Raw genomic sequence first — 20,970 nt, 5'->3', positions numbered from 1 at the left:
TGTAGCACCTGATAATTTAACACGAAATGAGTGGCTGCTAAATTTCCCCTCTCTGTCTCACACACACATACACACATCTACACACAGAGGAATGCTTCTTGACTGCCAAACTATGCGCCAAGATTTTGTTCACTTTAATCTCAATCTTATGAGTTAGAAAACCATGAAACAAAGTTTCTACCAAGTATGCTGACAGATTTTTAGTTCTAGTGGCTCCACAGGGCATCACTACAAGTACACTGAAAAACTTTTTCTTATTAAAGGTTTCTGAGCTGATCCATTTTCCATTTAAGTCAATATGAGCATTATCACCATGAAGAACTCAACACTTGCTAACTGATACCATACACTCATGAAAATTATTTCATTTCTAAGTAAACAAAAAGTTGTGGCACCTCCAACTCCATTGTGTGGTTACTGCTGGCACAGTAATTGGTGGCAGCTACTTTGGTGTGTTATGTCATATAATACCGTATCAGTTCAGAACTGACAAATTTAAAGATATGGTTTAAAATATTGGGGGAATTTTTTTCTGGGAAGATGGAGGTAAGGGACATGGAATAGCCTCTTTCTGGGTTTTGAGGACTTCTTTATTTTCTGAGTGAAGGCATCTCAGGGAAGTCTCATCAGCTTACCTTTAGTTTAGAAGAGTTCAGGGTGGTTTTAAGAGCCTCAGTACTACCTGTAAATGGCTTTTAATCTGGGCAACTGAACAAGTTCTTGTTCTGTGCTTTTAAATCCTGAAAGTGTAGATATTTACATTTCTGATTCAAACATATAGATCTTAAGGCCCTAATCCAACAAATCACTGAAGCACCTCCTTAACTGTAAGGAATAATGACAAGAAACCACAGAATAGACCTATTCGGCTCCTTAGAGAAGTTTCCATCTGTTTTGGTGGACAGAGACCAGTATCAGTAAAGCAGGAATTATACAAAGAAATAATCTATATCCATAACAAAGTAGAATAAACATGAAAAACCAGCTTCCAATACCAATATTTGTTTCCCAAGAATTTCAGTTATTTGAAATGCATAATCTCTGGTACCAAAAAGAAAATAAAAAAATAAAAAGGTGCATGAAAGAATCATGAAGAGAAAGCTGGATCAGGACAGCTGGAGTTGCTAAGGATCCAAGTGATATGGTTCTATTCTGTTATGAAACAAAATGGCCACATTTTGCTCTCATTTACATTCCTCCCAAACCAGGGTACATTGTTTGTCTGTGTGAAGACAAAAAGAAGTTGGTTTGCTATATAATTACATCCATGATCCGTGAGGATCCTGATTGTAATAAAACAATATGCTAAGTGAATATATAACTGGAGATCTTTAAAAGACTTGTTAATTCCTTGGAGGTTTATCATGCTGTAGTCAATTTAGGGACAATTCAGTTACTAGATTGCTAGCAATATTGGTTTCATAAACTTGGGGGAGTAAAATGAGCTAAAAAAATCTTCTCTTAAAGAAGTGAAACCCTTAACATAAAGCCTCCTTTTTAAGCTGCTCTCTTACTTTGCCCTCTGCCTTGCTCCTGAAGCTTTCTGTTGGTACAATTTCTCTCAGTTAGGTATCAATCCCATTAGACTGCTATACTGTATGGTTAAAACATTGATGTAACACAAGCTGCTAAAGCAAATAATTGAAGTAATAAAATACAACTGCAGTTATTTGTTCTCTTGCATTGCAGGCAAAAAAAAAAGGAGACAGGGTTTTTTAAACTGACCCCATAGTGTTGCATACAGACAGCAAAACTTTTTATAATGTGTTTTATTGCTGTAAAAATTTTTGAAAAAAAATATAAAAAATAGTATAGTTGTAGTTTGTTTGCTTGTTTGTTTTCCACAGGAAAAGCAATTAGCCTGCTTTATGGAATTACACCTTCATAATGTTATTAAAAAAAGAAAAACTTTTTTCTTTGAAACAACAGGGATGTTGAAATAATCTGAAAGTATAACTACCCATCCAGCCCCCCCCCGAAATTTGATGGGTTTAATTTATTCTGTGTGCGTGTGTGTCTGTGTGTGAACATCTCCTTTAGGCTGAGACTCATTTTGTCAAGTGCTAGCCCAAAGTGTTTTTCTACTAATGGCTAAACTGCAAGGTCTGACTAAATGGGGTTTGCAGTGGAAGTACTGCCAGCTCCTTGTCTGTGATGGCATGTGTGTTGTACTAGAGCATAGTGCCTCACATACCCGGTTTATTCAGGAGGAAAAGAGAGGACTTCTGTGTTTATCTTTTTATCTTTTTCATAGCTAGGAGCTGGATACCCTCACATGTGAGCTTCCCTGAATCTGACTCTGACCAGGGGGTATGTCAGGACCTTCATTTTCTCTTTGGCACAGAGTAAGCAACAGAGACAGTCAGCTGGCTTTAAATTTCTCTAGACTTTTTGTTTCAGTGTGTACAAACGTCATTGCTTGATTTGCAAAGTATATTAACAATATTTTAATACCTACAAAATGTTGTTCGGCTCTTTTTTATTTCATACATTAAGTGGTTTATTTTATTTATTAAGCCTATTGAAAAAGATTTTATTGAAAATTCTGAAGACAAAATGGCTTGTTTCCTTTTACATGTTCACTAATAGATATATTATACAATGCTAGAAAAAAGGCAAAAGGCCAAACTCATCTCTGGTGTAATTCCAGTAAAAGCAATAAAATTACACAAGGCATGAATTTGGCCCAGGCATTGTAAATGTTACTCTGGTGCACACTGAGTGTCTGCTTGTTGTTACTGGCAAGGCTTAAAATACAAATTCCCCTTTTTTTCATAGAAATACATATATTTCTCTGGAACAGATTAATTAATGAAGCAGGTATCAGGTAACTATGACAAAGACATCAACAGATTAAAATGCCTACCCTTTTTATGGCTTTTTCTTCTTTTAACCAGCTTACAGTCCCTGCTTCCAAGTTATTTAAATATATATTTATTCTCTCTTTTGTGCATTGTCATTGCAAGACTTTTTTTCTCCCCCCCCCCCCGCTGTTGTCTCCTTTTCTCTAATTTGTCTTGTATGCCCTTCCATGATGCTTCCTGTTGACACTTCTCAATATTTTTTCTAACTCAGAATGTGGCTTTCTAGCAGACATAGAGGCCCCAGAGTGAATACTCTTCTGAGCCAATTCTGACTTGGACCTTGCACAATGCTATTAACTGGCTCTTAGTCTAAGAAAGGTGGCTATAGCGGGATTGCCTGATCCTGAAGACAGAAATGATTGAGGAAATCTTGTCAGTATGTTTGCACTATGTTCAACCACTTTTAATTTTTACTCAAAAAAATAAAACAAAAAGAAAAGGCCCAAACCATTTTAAATCACAGACTTGAAAGGGCAATGTAATATTGCATTCATCTGTACATTTAAGTTTATCCTTGTTAGCCACTTTAAAGTAAACACAGTTCAATGCCCTTGGAAACAGTTTTCTTCAGCCCACTAGACTTCCCTGGAAAAGGCTTTATCTTCTGAACTGCTGGATATTTGTGTGTGCATGTAATTTTTTTCATATCAGCCTGTTTCCCCCCCCCCCCCCTTTTTTTTCATATAAAAGTTGGGAGCAGAAGCTTCCTTGGAACAAGACAGAATCATAAAAGACTTCAGGAATCTCATCACAAGCTAAACAGTACAAATTGCACATTCTTCATGGAAGTATTAGCTTTTAGTGCGTGCCTGGATCCAAGCATAATAGATTATCCCAAAGTGGGAAAGAATGAACAGTACAAAATTAGCAGAACTGGGAGCTCAGATCATTTGGTGGAGCAATATGATCTCTGTACTTTCAGGGTTCTGAATTTTAAAGCCACTGGAAACAGTATGTAAAATTATATCAGAGTAAGCAAGGAAGCATGTGTAGGCCTGGGAGAAGGGAAAAATAATAAGGGAAGTTTAAAATATACCTTTTCAGAGGAAAATAAGCACTGAAAGTCAGTGAATGAGCTTGTAGGAAACAAACTGTTATTCATGAGCAATTTCTTGCTCTGAGGATAGAAATATGCTAAAAGATACAGCAGAGAAAAAACAAATAAAATACATTTCAGTGGTTGTTCAGAGGCCAAGTGCTGCTGGAGAATAATCCTGCACTCAGACAGAAATATAAAACTGCACAGGATTGGTTGGTCTTCTGAGGTTTTCCTTCTTCTCAAGGAAACCTTGCCAGAATCCTTTATACCAATGGCTGAAGGGTTTGGTTTAATCGTGCTGGGAAGTAGCCCAGGAACACTGTACATTTAATGGAAGCTTAAAGATGCTGGTGAGCATGCTCTGGCAGATGTACGTTGTACTTTCTGACTGCCTTCTTCAGGTCCTCAGGAATAGGAATATATTATTTTTGAGAACAAAGACATTAAAAAAAATGCTGAAGTTAAATACACCCTGGAGGAGCAAGTCACTGAACACCAATCTAATAATATGGAATCTTACAATATGTATAGGAATATAAGCTGCTAGAGGTTGTATATTGCGGTTATTAATACATACCTTAGCTGCAGAAGTCTCACTTTCTCTGCCATCCTCACTGTTCTCCTATAATCTAACTACACCATATCAGACAGTGATCCTAGCACGGGAGTCATCAGCTTTAGAGACCATTTGGGATTTATTTTTTTCAGTTCTTCTGCAGTGTTCTGTTCCATTAGAAAGTGAGATAGCATTAAACTGTTTTAAAAACTCGTTTTTTTTCCTAGCTATATATCTACAATACTTTATAATATTAAAACTCATTTCCTCTTTGCTTAAATCCTGGAGATAAATGAACTCTCTTTTATGTAAACTTTCTACCAGAATATTGACTACCTTTTAAACAGTATATGATTTAGAAGGTAATGAAATATCACTTTCTTAATTTTTCTCTTTTTTTTTTTCTAAATAGGTTTTAAAGTGCATTTTGCTGCACTTTAGCTTTTAGATTAAGAGATAAAACTGATGAAAGGGACATAATCTGTCACAGAGCAGCATGGTTACTGGAGGTGAGTTAGTTTAAAATACCATTTTTAACTTCATTTCTCTTCATCAAGATGACTGTAGTTCTTTACTACATCCCATAAGGTACTTTATCTTTGCATATAAAGACATTATCTTCCTTAAACACTGACTATCATGCTGTATGAGACTTAGTGTCTGTGCGTGTCTGCAATGGTATTATATATAATCAAATCACAGCTATGGACATTAAAGCCGAACTGAGTCTTGATTTTAGGTGCTTTAGGGTGTCAAACTTTGGACACCTATAAGAAAGCTGACTTTCAGAGAGCAAGTGTTTAAAACTTCTTTTGAAACCATGTCTTCTTAAAATTGCACGCCCAGACTTTAAAGTTCCTAATGGTCACTTCTGAAGTCTTGCTGGCATACCCACTCCTACCCCAGCGGATCAGAGCCCCAAACCAAGAGCCCTAAGCTCAGGGTTTTTTTGTTGTTGCTTTTATTTAACATGATTTGTTCACTGGGGAACAGAGTAGTGAAACCCAGTAAATAATACATTGGGCAAACAGAGAAGATAACAAAAGGAAATAGTTAAGGTACTATAATAATTTTAGCCATTCTTTTTTCAGGTCACTATAATCTGCCCAAAGATAACTAATTGTTCAAAGTAAACATTCCACTCTGACCGCAAAAGGAATCCATTACACAAACATATAATTCACAGTCATTTTTAGTGGGCTGTAAACAGTTTGGAATGAGCATAAAATGGGACAAAAATCAAAGTGAGCATTTAGAAATGAAAAAGTGTTTGCTACAAAAGGTCAGTCCCTTTACTTGGCAAACTATGTAGAAAAGCCTGGGAAAATGTTGAACACACAAGCAGTAAGGGAATTTTAAAGCCAACAACCTCCCTGTTTCTTTAAACAGACATCGGAACCTATAACTGGATCCTGTCAAACAAACGACAGCAAAAAAACATAACAGCTGCTAAGAAGTAAAGTTGAAAGATAAAGTTTTCTAAGTTAAGAACCTTCTCAGAAGTGGACTAGAGGCCTTTCTTAAATCTTTAAGCAAGGTTATGGATCCCAGGGTGGCTTTTAGGCATTGAATCAAATATGTAATTTTGTGTATCATTCCTGTCAAAGCATTCCTGTGCTCCAAGAAAAGCAACAGAAAACAATGTTTGCAATGTCCAGTTTAGAATGGAAATGGTACCTGTAATCATCAGCTTTGCTGCCTGCAGTGTCATTTTTCAAGTAATTTCCGCTGATTTGAGATCACTAACTTGGATTTGGGAATGGAGGAAGAAAATGAAGGATGTTTCAAAAGAGAAATGAAAGTTAAATTATATTTCCCTGGAGCATTAGTACTGTATTTCTTTACAAAAACTAAACTATACTGGATACCCTCAGTAGGTTTAGGATACTGGATGCTCGGGGTGTTCATTTACTCTGTCATTAGACACACAGACAAATGATCATCCCTAGAAAACATAAGACTATTTTCACATGATAAAACATTACTATGAGAAGTACTGGATGGCATTTTGTTTAGACAAAATGCAGACTGATATTTTGGAGTTTGCTTTTTTTGTTTGCTTGTTCTGTTTTGGTTGTTTGTTTGTTTAGGGGTTCTTTGGTTGTTTTTTTCTGTTTGGGGTTTGGTTGGTTTTTTTATTTTTTTTTTTTTTTAATGCATTCTACTCATGCCTTTCACATTTTAAAAACAAACAAAAAAAAAAAAAAACCAAAAAAACCCAAAAGGGCAAAAAACCAGCCAGAACTTCTAAAGGGTCATGTATAACAAAATAAATAAGCAACTTGAGAAATGACTAGAAATAATATCTTGCCTAGAAACATCAAAAATCTTGCAATGGACCCCACCCTTGACAGGATTGCACAGCATGTGAATTATAGTATCTGGGAGGATTGTCCCAGGCTTTCCTCGTTTCACTTTTCAGCTTAGGGTTGGCACTACCTATCAGATGCTTTCTGGGGAGAAGAAAAAACACGGAATAGAGATGAAAAAAGTCAGGTCTGCATGCAGCCCCAGAAAAGCATGAAGTACATCCAAGGTAGGTGTTGATGGCAAAGTAAAGCACTACAAACTAAAAATAGATACACTCTTCCATGAAAAACTTTCCCTCCAACTTCCTGAGAATGTAGAAAGTGAAGAAATACTAGAACTCATTGAGCAGCCATTGTATTTCTTCAATCTGATCATTGCACGGTACAGAATTATTCTCTTATCCTCACAGGGGCACATCGTAGGACTTTCTTTTTTTTTTTTTCTGCTATTTATTACATTGCATTAGATACAAAGGGTACAATGTTCTTTGCTTACATACTATTGACTCTAGTGGCACATGTCTGTCTGTATAGCTGTGTAGGACAAGAAGTTGATTAAAACGTATGAAGGAATAAACAGTATAGGAAGAAAAAAAAAGACCTTTTTGTTTGGTTGGTTTTTTTGTTGTTTTTTTTTTAAAGTGACAGTTGCCTCGCAACTTTACAAGGATAAACACATTTTTATTGACTCCATTAAATTCCACTATCAACTCTGCAAGATGGATAAGTAAATGTAGAATTTGATTAATAAGAATTCTCCTTCCCAGTCCTATAACTGAAAATACTAAAACAGGCTGGAAAAATGGAATTTGCTCTTGAACAAGTGAATCCTTGTTAGATAGATAAATATGCATTATGGTGTAAGAATTTTTAGACCAAGCCTTATAAAGCACCCTTGTCCTGAAATGGTGAAGAAACAACCAGTAGCCTAGAGGATAAATGAACAAAATCTGATTTAAGTTACAGCAAAACGACTTCAGAATAATTCCTTTGATTTCAATGTAGATATTAATTTAAAAATAATGTAACTGCACAGGAAATCTTGCCAACAGTTAATAACAACCTCTACATTTTTAATCTGTGGGAGAATGTAAGTTCAGTTGGCTATTATATTCAACCTTATCTACACAGGAAAATGTACTAATTAATATGGTTTATTCAGATTACTGCTAGACTTTCTGTGCACAGTAATAATGCTTTAAAAATCAGAAAAACATATAGAAAATCAACAGGTAAATAATTGAAACCATGAGGTGATAAATAAGAACATAACCATTCAGCAAAAACAGAATGTTCTGTAACTAACATTTAGGGTTATTTCTCCTAAGGTCTTTTTTTCTTATAATCCAATAACACACAAGTAACATTTTTGGTACAGTTACATTATGTAGCTGATATATTTTCTAAATCAGAAAAAAAGCTTTTCTACAACAGCCAATATGCCAGCTGTACTGAGTATCTAGGCCATCTTACTAAGACTATGAAAGTAAACATACAGTTTTCATTAAATGTGCCTTTTCCATAATTGGTACATAAGTATTTCCCATGACTGTGCAGTTGAGTATCTTGGCTGGAGGCATATCTGGCCATTAAGAGGAGGGTTTCAGATCTGTTGAGTCTCAGCCATGCCGGGAGACTTGGCACCTCCACATACTGCTTCCTAATACCAACCCTGGTATAAAATGTCATCAGAAGCTTGCATAAACATTGGACTTAGCTTCACATAAATTACTGCTGTCCTGAGATACTTTATGCCAGAACTTAGTAAAAACAACACTTTGAGTAAATAAAATGTGAGTAAATGCAAGTATTTTAATCCAAGAAAACGATAATAGAAAAAACTATGTAGCAAATATAAACTCATAAATACAGTGATAAAATGAAATTTTTATCTCTGCCATATGATTACCTTTTGTTTATATATTATACTAACTAAAAAGGGTAGACATCTCTAAGTCACAGCAAGTTTGAAGGAAACACCACAACAATAATGCAATACTCCAAAGGATGAACTCCTTTGAAGAAACAGTTGTATTTTCATTTTTTTCCATGAACATTTTTCTGATAATCACAGAGACAATAAACATTTAATTAGATGTCTTTGATTTTTGTATTTTCGTATTACTGTTCAGCAGTGCAGAGACCTCTGGACACAATTCTCCTAGAGGAGTGGTCAGATATATCTGTGAAATATCTAGTGTATCTTTTGGAGAACTTGTGTTAAGATCATAACCAAACAATTAGACATATTCTGCATGGCATGTGATTTTTATAATCTAATCTAATCTAATATCTGCTTTTCCTTTTCATGTTCTGAATTTCTCCTTGCAATTTCTCCTCTATTAATAGTCACTTCACATGTTTCTCCCCTTTGTCTCTCTTTATCCAGACTCCAGCCTTTCTCCAGAAAACCAATGTTACTATCTCCCCCTACTGAAAGAACTCCAGTTTGTTAGTCTTTGACTTCCTGCCAATCATTCTGGGAATAATAATATCCAAGTGCTCTCTTTGCTGTATAATTAAAACATGAATTTCCTAGAATTTGAAACTCCAGGGTAGTTTTATGGCACCTTTCACTATAAAACCAGGTAACAATGGTGGAATTAAAATAGCTTTTTCCTTTGTGGTTAACAGTCTAAGCATCTTTTTATTTTCCATTGGTTCCCTTGTTCTGAGACTCCAGTATATGGCAGTGACAATGGGTTCACCCAGCCTTAGTCTGAAAATAAATTTTCTATCTTTTGCAAGATATATGTTTCCCCAGATCCCTGGAACAAGTTGTAAACTTGTAACAGATGGTGATGAAGCCACACATTTTTATACAATACATTTTAAGATTCTGCATCTACCGCATGTACCTTCCAAAGAAAATGACCTTCAGTGAGAGAAGATACACTCTGCAGAGAAGTAGTCAGGCAACGGTGTTAAGTACATCTTTTCTATACTATGTAAATCCTTGTTATTAATCAAAGCTTTTAATGAGGGTGAATATTCATTCCAATGTTCTTACAATATGATAGCTTTTTAAAATAACTGTAAAAATTAGATACCTGCATGCATTAAAAAAATATGGTCACACTAGAATATTTATTTTGGATGAATACAGTTCAGGACTTACTTAGGAAAAGGTATTGGCATTATACTAAGCAAAGACTTCAGAGTGAACGTTACTGACATTTTATTGATGTTTAGCATTTGCTTAACCAGAGAATGGCTAAACCAACAACATGTCAAGCAAACTATATGGAATAACCAGCATGAATGGATTATGTTAGTTTTTATAAAGAAAATGAATTTACAGAATGTGATATTGTTCAGTTTGTAACTATATTATAAACTCAAGTGCATGCCTATTATGGCAATTTGAGCAGAGTTAAAAGGTTCTGATCGCTAAAAGAGAAAAAATTAGTGTTAAATATTAAGGTACTTACCTCTTCTTTCGACAGTTTTTATACACTGTCTTACAAACTGGGGGACTGTAGATTTCTCACGTTCACAAACCAAGTGCAGATGGGAGCCGAAAATTTGATCTACATTTGGGACAAAAAGAGGAAAATACGTTAAGGCATATTATTAATAGTGGGATTTTTCACCCTTCTGAGCTTGCACATTGATTAAAAGCTCAACTATCAAAGATGGACAGATTTGGAAACAAGACCTTTTTGAGTCCTGCTGGTCATTGGCTTTTGCCACAGAACCAAATGTCTCAGGATCTGCTTCTGGTAGCACTTGGATACTGCCTCCTATGTTCTAATTTCAATTGCCATTTACACATTGGCATTGATCTTTCTAAAATTTGGAGGTCTCTGAAGTTTGCTCTGACCCACCATAAAATGTGAAGGCCATTCTAGTTGTACAGTTCTGTATCCTGTTGAATCCAAAATCCTACATGATAAGAACTGTTGGTCCAACCTTGAAACCCATATCTCGGGTAGCCTTCTTTTCTATGCATACATAGATTCTCTCTTCCCATAGGGTACTGTAAGGGTGCAAGTGCCTCATCACTCTGCAACATTAGGACTTACTACAAATTCATCTCATCTTTGCAGAAGTTTTTTTTAATCACCAAAGTAACTGTTTAAAAAAAATAGAAAGTACTAGATAACTTTTGATGAGGATTGCATCTTACACCAAGTTTAACTTGTGATTTGTATTGGTGGGAGAAGCTGGTAGGAGAGCCGGCAAGCACACCAACCTTGGGGAAAGCTAATTAAATGAATAATCACTTAATTAGATGCTACCATTTAGGTTTTATAATTTCAAAGTTTTGTTAAACTTTGAATGTTGATGTTAAACATTTATATAAACAGGTTAAAATTTTCAGATTACTAATTAGCTTCCTTATTTCCACTCTATATGTCTGAAAAATTATGAAACGAGCAATCAGTAATGGGGATGTTGTCAGCTAGAAACAAAATGAATCAAACAGATAAGAGAAACTGCTCAATAGGAGTCAATTAAATGCTGAAACAATAGGAGTGTACTATCATCATTTATCCAGAGACAGTCTCCATATAGCATTTCAACAGAGTACTACAGTTTGGAAATTGACCTAGAGGTTTTGAAAATGATTGTCTAGATAGCTGAAGGATTCTAACACATGCCTGGACTCCTCACAGTGAACCTAACAAGCCTACATCTCCCATGGCACAGGATATTTCCTTCATAGTTAGCCCCACCGTCTTCCACCATAAGCAGCTTGACTGCTGCCTCCTCCAAGCAGCACACCTTTTTCTCAGTAACGGCAGAAAATTATTTTATTTTCTTCTTTACAAAGAGTTTTCTTTTTCCTTTGTTAATCACTACCATTTCTTATTAAGCTTAGATTTCAAGGACAACTTGATTGCCTTTCCTTTCACAGAGTCACATAATAATTGAGGTTGGAAGGAATCACTGGAGGTCATATAGTCTAACCTCCATCCTCAAGCAGAGTCACCTAGATTACATTGCTCAGGGTTGTTTCCCCACAGCAAGGAACAACCAGAGAAAGAAGGTGAGGTGCATGGAGTAGCTTGAACTTATCAGAAGTTCAAAAAGATGTATCAAGGAATTTATTCCAGGATCTCCCAATGCACGTGATCTGCATTCTGGTAGAGTACATTAAAACCTCTATTTAAGTTAGTCAGAATTTCAGCTGCAGAAGGGATGAAGAGCTGGGTTCACAGAACTACGCTGAAGAAGGTTGTGTGCATGTGTGGCGTTAAGCATTAGCGAACAGTCTGTTACATGTTTTGGGGTTATGTTTCTGACAAAGCACAGTCTGGTTACATTTTCTTCAGAAAACATTTATAGCTGCCTTCAGTGGTAATTATATATACAGAGATTTATGATTAAAATGTTCTAGCTCTTCCTCTTTTGACATCTTAATTGTTTTTTTAAATTTTAGCAAAGACCTGTCAAATTCTTTGCATAATATGGAATGTTTTCCAATGTAAATTACATTTAAAAGAATAAAAATGCATCTTATTTGGTGGACAAAGACATTTGTAAACAATTTCAGAAGCAAAACAGGCAAAGAGCTACATTGTGTAGATAGCAGTACATGAATAACCAAAACAAAATTAATGTATGCATCTTCAGCAGGTTTTCTTCCCTGTTATAACCAACTTCTTAGGACTATTTTGCAGTCACTTTTTCAGTCTCTTGTATGAATGCAGGATACTTGGTATTTGTGCGAGGAAATACTGAAACTGTTTTGAAATTTTCACCTAGTTCATGAATTTTTTTTGGTGTAGGTTCTGCATCTTCAGCAAAATGTTTAACCTCGTTTTACATACTTTTCAATACATAGGTATAGTCACATTCTGTATCCTGCAGTTAAGCTTTAAAATGCTTATTATTTAGAAAAGTGGCACTCAAGATTTTTGTATTGAATGGAGAGGGCAGCAAATCAGCATTAATAGTTGCTGGCCATCATGTATATTTATAACTACATGAACCCATAAGGCATCCAAATATTGTGAATTCTGGATACACCTACACCTCAAATTCCATGACTCTATTGTTTTTTGCTGTATCTGTTGCTGCATGTAAGTATGGGAATTTCAGTAGTTACACTGTCATATATACAATCTTAGAGATCACAGAGATAGCTGGTGAAAACTCAGCTGAAACCTGTTGATACAGTAATTTGAATATAAGAAATTATAAGAATCTCAAGTTATTAACTTTTGTAAACTAGATTATTGTGTAACTAAGATGAAAATATTTTCTTGTTCTTTTATAGGTGTGTCTATATATATTTAAAAACTAGTTTAAGGAGAAACTATCCAGTTTGGTTTTTTTTATCTAAAAAAATAAGAACTGCTTCCAAAGGGATAAAAGAAGCAAAAAAGCCTTTGTTTGATTTATTTGTGATAGGACCCTTCAAAACTTCATTTTTTATTACTTGAAAAAAAAAGGATGTACACAACACTCCTAACCTCCTGTTATGACAGTTTATGTTTCTTATCCAGCTTATTTAACTCAAATGCCTGGGAAATAGACACAATTACCACCTTATGGAATGCTACTTAACTTTAAAGGCTCCCTTCTGAATAGAAATCCACTTTATCTTCTCAGAGTTATTCCAGTTTCTCAGGAATTATTTCCTCTATAGGCTTCTGAAATGCTCTTGTTTCATCATTTAAAAATTTGAACTAACAATTGTTCAGAAATATCTTTTATTAGAACAAAGGCAATTCTCATACAGTGGAGTCTGTTCATAAGAGCATGTACAAAAGAGCTGCATACTATGCCCATATACAGCTTTAATCATTCACTCTTTCAGCTGTTATCAATTTAAAACCAATGAAACTCCCACACTGAGTCCATTTAAGCAGTCAATTTTAATATCTTGGGGCATCTGTAGTTATTCTGAATTGGCTGCAAAAGCAGAACTAACAAGTTAAGCTCTAACCATAAGTCTACATCAGGCTGGTAAACCATACATCAAACACAGACAGCTAGTCAATAGTGTAGTATGAAAAACCAACAACCATTTTTAAGAAGAGCAATATATTCATAATATGTTAGGTGGTATGGTTTACATTACACATCCCTGATATCTGTGTATTAAACTTTCTGTTTAAGAACGTGGGGTGTGTGACAGCTTTGCACGTGGATATGAGACACCAGAAGAGGAGGGAATGGACATTTGCAAGTTGTATAATATAAGATGATGATTACAGCTGCTACGTATTGCTCGTTCTGGTGAGCTCCAAGTTTTCCCTGAGCCTGACAGAGCTACTTTTTTAAGTAGCTCTCGCAGGCTGCAGCAAAGCCACTAATTCTGAGCTGCAGAAATCTTGTCTGTGGGAGACAATACTTCTGGAAAAGAAACAATTAAAATAAAATCACTAAGGCCACATCCTTACTGAGAATGTCATTGTTAAATTTTTTTTTGTGCACATGGATAAGATGTGGCCACACTTGGAAGGAGCTCATACTAGAGTGTTTTTTATTAAAAAAAATGAGAAGGACACGGCTAATATCCCCATTTCTTGTGTAGAAGCTCAGATTGTGACATGAGAGGAGAAGATATAATGGTGTAATGTCCGAGTTTTTAGAAATGTGAATGATATGGGGGTTGGAACTTGATGATCTTAAGGTCCTTTCCAACCCTAACTATTCTATGATATCTATGTAATTCAGTGTCTTCCAGGAACAAAATTAACTCTGCTAGATCTGGATTTGAACTGCTGGACTACCAGACCTTTGTAGCAGTGCGTAAGTTTTTTGTTTTCTTTGTATCTGTTTGAATGCTAAGAGGGAAAAGGGGAAAGAGAACAAAACCTCAAAATAAGAGGAATGAACAAAAGGAGGTACAGAACAATAGTCACCACAGCAGTGAATTTTCTGGAAGGTCAAGGGTTGTAGTTGGAAAGAGCCATATTCTTGAAAGGCAACTTCTTCTAGCTGCCCAACCTGTATTCAGACATATTAAGTCAGACATTAAAATGATGCTGGTTCCAGACTGGGACTCCAAATAATGCCACAGTGCTTTTACAATAAGTGAGCCAGGTCCTCAGATGACTGAAGATGGCGAGGTTGTCAATGGAGATCCTCTGATTTATGCTAGCTGGGAGTCTTGCCAGTCCTTTTAACTTGGAGATTTACTATACATAGTTGATCTGTGGTGGTCATCAATTAAAAAAATATTACATTTGTGAACAGTTACTATTAAGTGGCATGTGAGCTGCCAGATTTGTTTCACATTCTCAGAAAAAAGGAAAATAGAGAATACTTACAGACACTGGTCTCTTTTATGAAATTATGGTGTTTTGCTGTGGACAATAGCTCATTTGAATTCAAAGAGAATGAGTCTGCTGGTTTTAAACCATGACAACTCCACAAAACAGGTCTCCAGAAATGAGATATTTTACAATTATCTGAGTTATTTCTGACCATCATGTCAAAGGAAAAAATCCATTTGTCTTGTGTTTGGTCATCCATAAGGTTTGGGAAATGTACTTCCAAATATCCAGGTAGTGGCCAAAGAAAGAAACACCTTTGTAATTCACTGTCTATGCAAGACAAAGGAAACATTTCCTAATTTCCATAAGCTATTATGAGCACTAACTCACTTGCTAAATGCTTTCATAGCCCACAAGAATTACAGAACACACCGAAGGTAGGTCTTGATCTACTCTTTTGGACTTCAGTGTACTGGAGGGAAGGGATGACATCCAGAGGGACCTAGACAGGCTGAAGAGGTGGGCCTGTGCAAACCTCATGAAGTTCAACAAAGCAAAGTGCAAGGTCCGACACCTGGGTCGGGGCAATCCCAGACACAACTACAAGTTAAGCAGAGAAGAGATTCAGAGCAGCCATGTGGAGAAAGACTTGTGGATGGTGGTAAATGAGAAACTGAACATAAGCCAGCAGTGTGCGCTTGCAGCACAGAAAACCAACTGCATAGTGGGCTGCATCAAAAACAGTGTGACCAGCAGGTCGAGGCAGAGTAGACTCTGATCTTGTGAGACCCCACCTGGAGTCTTGTGTGCATTTCTGGTGTTCCCAACATAAGAAGGACATGCACCTTTTGGAGCTAGTCCAGAGGAGGGCCCCAAGGATGATAAGGGGACTGGAGCACCTCCCATATGAAGACAGGCTGAGACAGTTGGGGTTGTTCAGCCTGGAGTAGGCTGTGTGGAGACCCTGGAATCTGAAGAGGGCTTACAGGGAGGCTGGAGACTGACTCTTCATCAGGGATTATAGTGACACGACAAAAGGTAATGGGCTTAAACTTCAACGAAGAAAGTTCATGTTAGATATAAGGAAGAAGTTCTTTACTGCGAGGGTGGTGAGGCACTGGAACAGGCTGCCAAAAAGATGTGGTAAATGCTCCATCCCTGGCAGTGTTCAAGGCCAGCTTGGACAGGGTCTTGAGCAAGCTAGTCTACTGGGTGGTGTCCCTGCCCAGTGAAGGGGGGTTGGAGCTATATGATCTTAAGGTCCTTTCCAACTCTAACAATTATATGATTCTATGAATTCTTATGAGCATTACACTCATTACATTGAACTACTCCAAGGTCCTCTGAAACTTATGAGACAGTAACGACATTTTCCCTTGTCTGGAATCAACATGACGATCCCTGTGCTGCTGTCTGCACAGGCACTGACATATCCTGAGCTTCATTCTATAGGCTATCAAGCCAAATCACAGCTAGTTCCTTTTATTAGCAATTGAGTGGCTTGCATTTTAACCTTGGAACAGTTGTAACCATTCCAACTTTTATGCTCTTTTGGGTTTTTCCTTAACTTAACTTACAAAATAAACCCAGTGAAGTTCCTTCAGTGTTTAGCTTTTGGGAAAGAAAAAATAAAAAAAAATCCACTGCCAAAAAATCTAGCTTAATTTCTTGCCAGCTGCATAGCTTCATTTTCCTTATTTCCCACAGTGTCATTTTTGTTGTTACTCATGTTTTTTTACCATTTACTGAAAGTGTATTTTGTGATAGTCTATTACCAACACAACCACCATAGCTTTATAATCACATTTTCACAAAAGTATTTTTTCTTTTTGTTTGTGGAATAGAAAGGCTCAGAAATCAGGAAGTTAGCAGGCCAATATCAAGTTGAAGGTTGGCAATTCATTTTGGGTAATATTAAATCATGACAAAGCTTAAACACAAAGATCAAAGTTCAATTTCAGACTATAAAGTAGTTCTAAAAGAGAAGATTTATATATTATTTTTCTAGCTTATTAGTGCAGATTCTGTAAATTCTGAGAATGCTTCAATCCCAAGGAACTGAGGAACCCTGCCCTAGCATATAAATTTGAACACAATTATTCTCAAAATAATACTATTAAATGGCAGACATGGAACTGTTTCTTGTTTAATATTTATGGGTTTGCATGCATGTGTATATATATGAATTTAAGTCTTCATATAGACACATAACACAAAAATAGCATATTATACATCATCTCAAAAATGGTTCAAAACGTTTCTAGACCAAAGATATTTTGTTTAAGCATGAGTGAGGTGGAATGAGAAGGACTGACAATCTTCATTAGAGCTCTCACAGGAGCATGAAAAACTCCTGTTACCAGCTCATCACAATGAATGGAGTCAATGTTCTGTTCCCATTCTGGCTTCTTTTATGCAGAGGACTAGAAAGCAAATGGGACAGCGATGACAAAAATAACTTTTTGTCATGTAAAGCATCAACATGTCTTCATTTTTGGATCAGCATGTAGCTAACATTTACATGCTGGTCTGCTACATTCTCGTGTTTGATTGCTATCCTCTTACTTCTTATTCTTCTCATTTACCAGCTACCTACTTTATTTATTATATTCTACATAAACAAAGTTTTGTAAAGAGTTAAATAGCAATCATGTAATTTCTAGATTTTATGATAACAGTGTTGGCAGAACAAAGTACCCCAGGAGATCAAACTGCTATTTAATTTTGAAGCCTGTATTCCCAAATTTGGTTAATGGGGAGAAATGTGTTGAGTCTTCTGGCCAAGTGTGTACACATCAGTGACTAACAGAGCACAGAACTGCTTAAGTGAACTTCCCACCTTAAAATGTATTTACCCATGACTATAGTTTATGTGTTAAACTTATTGGAGTTTTGATTCCAATGTGACATGCAATGCAAAAAAATCAATATAGATTTGCGAGCTTTATAGTGCCCCTGGCAAATATGAATAGCACTTAATGAAAAGTGAAGGTTTCTACAGCACCTACAGTGCCACTGCATTGGAGTAATTAACACCTCACACTTCACCGATATTTATATCAATTCTTCACTGGCACACAGAACAGCTCTTTGTCAAAAAATTTGGTATGAAGATGCCCTGCAAGGCTTTAGACGCACTTTTATTACAAGCCCATATTTTAAGGGATTTACAATTCTGACAGAAGTATTTCCTTATGGGAATAAAGTTAGGATGCATGTTCTCAGAGCTGGAGGAATTTTTTCTTGTAAAAATGGTTAACATTTTTTCCCTTAAGGAAGGAGCAAATAAATAGTTTCAGGAGGTTTCTGCAACTATTTACATCATCTTTAGGAAAAAAAAAATAAATAGATTCATCTTATAATACGGAATTTGGCAAGCTTTTCATCTTTAAGGTGGATGGCTGCATTTTGTGATTTAAAAATATTCTAATGGGAGCCTAAAAATTAACATTTAAAAGTGGTCTCTGGATAAGTACAGTAACTGCATTTTCATAACATTTTAACAGATTAAGGGACAAACTCTGGTGAAGACAATGAAGGAAACTTATCACATAGACTTACTGGAGGTTGGAATTGAACCTTGCTAAGGAATCCTTCCTCATTTGCATGGCCAGAACCTAAACCTAATGAAACTTCATGGTAGATAACTAACATGTCTTCTGCATGGTAACATTAGTTTGATAATAAAACTGTGCCAGGTACTGATTCTGAATTACTGTGTCACAAATCATATACCTTCGTTATCTGTGGAAGAGTATCCCAGGTAGAACCAAGTTATGTTTATTAATCAAGAGCTTAATGCAACTGTAGACAAAACCAAATTCATGTGTCTTTCCTAGACAGATATATTAGAGGCTGGAATTGAGTTATGGTAATTAATATGTGTTTGTTAAAAGGGATCACATCTGATCCCTATGTAGCACTGCAGGAGATTCATCAGCCACACTTTGTTAAACTAAAAATACAGCCCTTAAATCCAGAAATTAAAAGACTATAAATTACTCTTCTATTACTGTAATAACTGAAACAAACTAACATGATGCATTCAAATCCTACCCTCAACCCAGAGAGTACTTCAAAGAGGCAAAGCCCTCAAACCTGTTGAAATCAGATACTATGAATGTGTAAAAACAGATCCTGAAAGCTTGTTCTGTGAGTGTGCACACCTCACACACATTATTTATGTATAAATAACTTTCTTTTTTTTTAAAGTTTCTGTGGCGGTTAGAAGCAGAAGCCCATAGTCAAGGCACAAAATGATTTAATATAATGAAGATGCACTTACAGTAAGTACCATTGCACTGAACATTTCTGCATATATCTAAAACATAAGAACCTAATTTTTAAATCTTCTCCTTCTCTTCAGACATGGGCCCAGCTGGTGTTTAACTCTTGTGAATGCTTTAGCTTTTGCTGGCTGGGGTCAATCTCTTGGCTCAGCACAGACAAGTTTAATATACACCATCAACACTCCTTGCCATTTTTGAGACACCACTGGAAAACTCACACTCCAGAGCCTGACAGGGGCTGCTGGCAAAATGTTTCTTTCTAGTCAATTTGCATGTGCAGTTGTGGGTTTCACACATAATAATTTGGGAGTGCATAAATTTTTAAGGCATTATTCTGGACAGTGTTTGAAAACATGGCTTTGCTTTATTATTAGTGGTCAGAATGCTACTGCCTTCAAGTTAACTACCAGCTTCTTAGCAAAACACTCCTTGGATAAACTAACAAACAAGTTTCATCAAAGAAGCAATTATTTAAGAGTGTGTGAAATTGATGGCTGACTGACTTAGCAAGAAATTGTAGTAGGAAAAGAATAACAGATTCAGGGCATTTATTATTCACTGGCACGTATTTTAAATTGATCAAAATGTATTTTGTAGGAGAGTAGAAAAATAATGAGAGAAGACAGCAGAAAGTATTTCAGTCTACCTTAGAAAACAAATCAGTCAGCACAGCATCTGAAGTTCCTATTTCAGATTCTAAAATATAAAACTATATCAACATTCTTTTCTCAAGAAATTAAGTTGTGCCAAATGTTGATTTGCCATGTGCATGATGAGTGCATGTGTTAAATGGAGGGGCTTCTACCATGCTGCACACCAAAACAGAAAAATCGAAGCAGTGGTCTGATAGCACAAAGACAGATGTAAACATACACTAATTTACAATTCAGTAGTGCAAGCTGCATGAGATACACTAACAAAACCATATCTAAGAAACATTCGTCCAATGCACCTGCGTATTTAACAGAGAATGAAAAATTAATTTGTGATCTTTTCTTTTTACTATGAAAAGGTACATAAAACCAACACACCTTTAATAAGTCCCTTTTCTTGCAATGTTTTCAAGGAGGGCCTTCGGGAGATGAACTTCTTTAATCTGCTTTTAACTCGGTTTCTGTCATTTGTGTCAGAGGCACTGTAGTTCAGTCTGAAAACTAAAGGAATCAAAAAGAAACAGATTCAGTGAAATTGTATTTTAAAACTAATAGCAGTTTGCTCAAATATCCTTAAAAAGTAGTGACCATAGCCACCCTAGTAAAGTCATGAAGTAGGGCAGCAATGTAGATGTTTGGATAGTAGAAAACATCTGATTAATACTTTTGTGAATAAACATGATGACTTCATTCTGCTGGTTAGTCACAGAGTTATATTATTTGTTGCCCATAAGTATTTGGATGGCGACCAGTTTACTCCTTAAATGATCACTAATCCCACAAATTCCACATGGATAATTTTTCAACTAAAACTCTGGACTCAGTGTGCTATGCCCTATTAGGTATATACTACTTGTTATGAAAAAGGGTGGATGGTTCACCACTAGTGGAAGACTGAATTCTCTTGCCAAGATGGATTAAGCATTACATATATATATATTTAATGCAGCTATAGAAAATATGGCTATGTGCCATGAAATGTATGCTAGATGCATTAATTTATAGGGAAAAAAGTATTCCCGTCTTAAAGATTATATTTTAAATATTTAGGCATTTATGAAACTGAGAAACATTTCGACCTCAATT

The 20,970-nt window shown here is 36.0% G+C and overlaps 1 protein-coding gene across 1 annotated transcript in view; it reads right to left on the bottom strand.

The window, feature by feature from the left end:
* The window catches only part of LOC133217887 (rho GTPase-activating protein 15), a gene marked incomplete at its 5' end in the record, with an annotated part of 139,867 nt that extends 119,469 nt beyond the window's left edge, over positions 1–20,398 (bottom strand). The window contains 2 exons of the mRNA XM_061363700.1: positions 10,200–10,298; positions 20,263–20,398. Coding sequence (XP_061219684.1) covers positions 10,200–10,298; positions 20,263–20,398 — 235 coding nt within the window. The remainder of the gene's footprint in view (positions 1–10,199; positions 10,299–20,262) is intronic.
* Positions 20,399–20,970: the final 572 nt, after the last annotated feature.

The sequence above is a fragment of the Neopsephotus bourkii genome, unplaced genomic scaffold, assembly GCF_033783945.1.
Source record: "Neopsephotus bourkii isolate Nb327-2 ecotype Australia unplaced genomic scaffold, CSIRO-AGI_Nbou_v1 NB_1181, whole genome shotgun sequence".
Taxonomy (NCBI): Eukaryota; Metazoa; Chordata; class Aves; order Psittaciformes; family Psittacidae; genus Neopsephotus; species Neopsephotus bourkii.
Note: the sequence above shows the minus strand (reverse complement) of the source record. Positions and strands in the feature narration are given on the sequence as shown.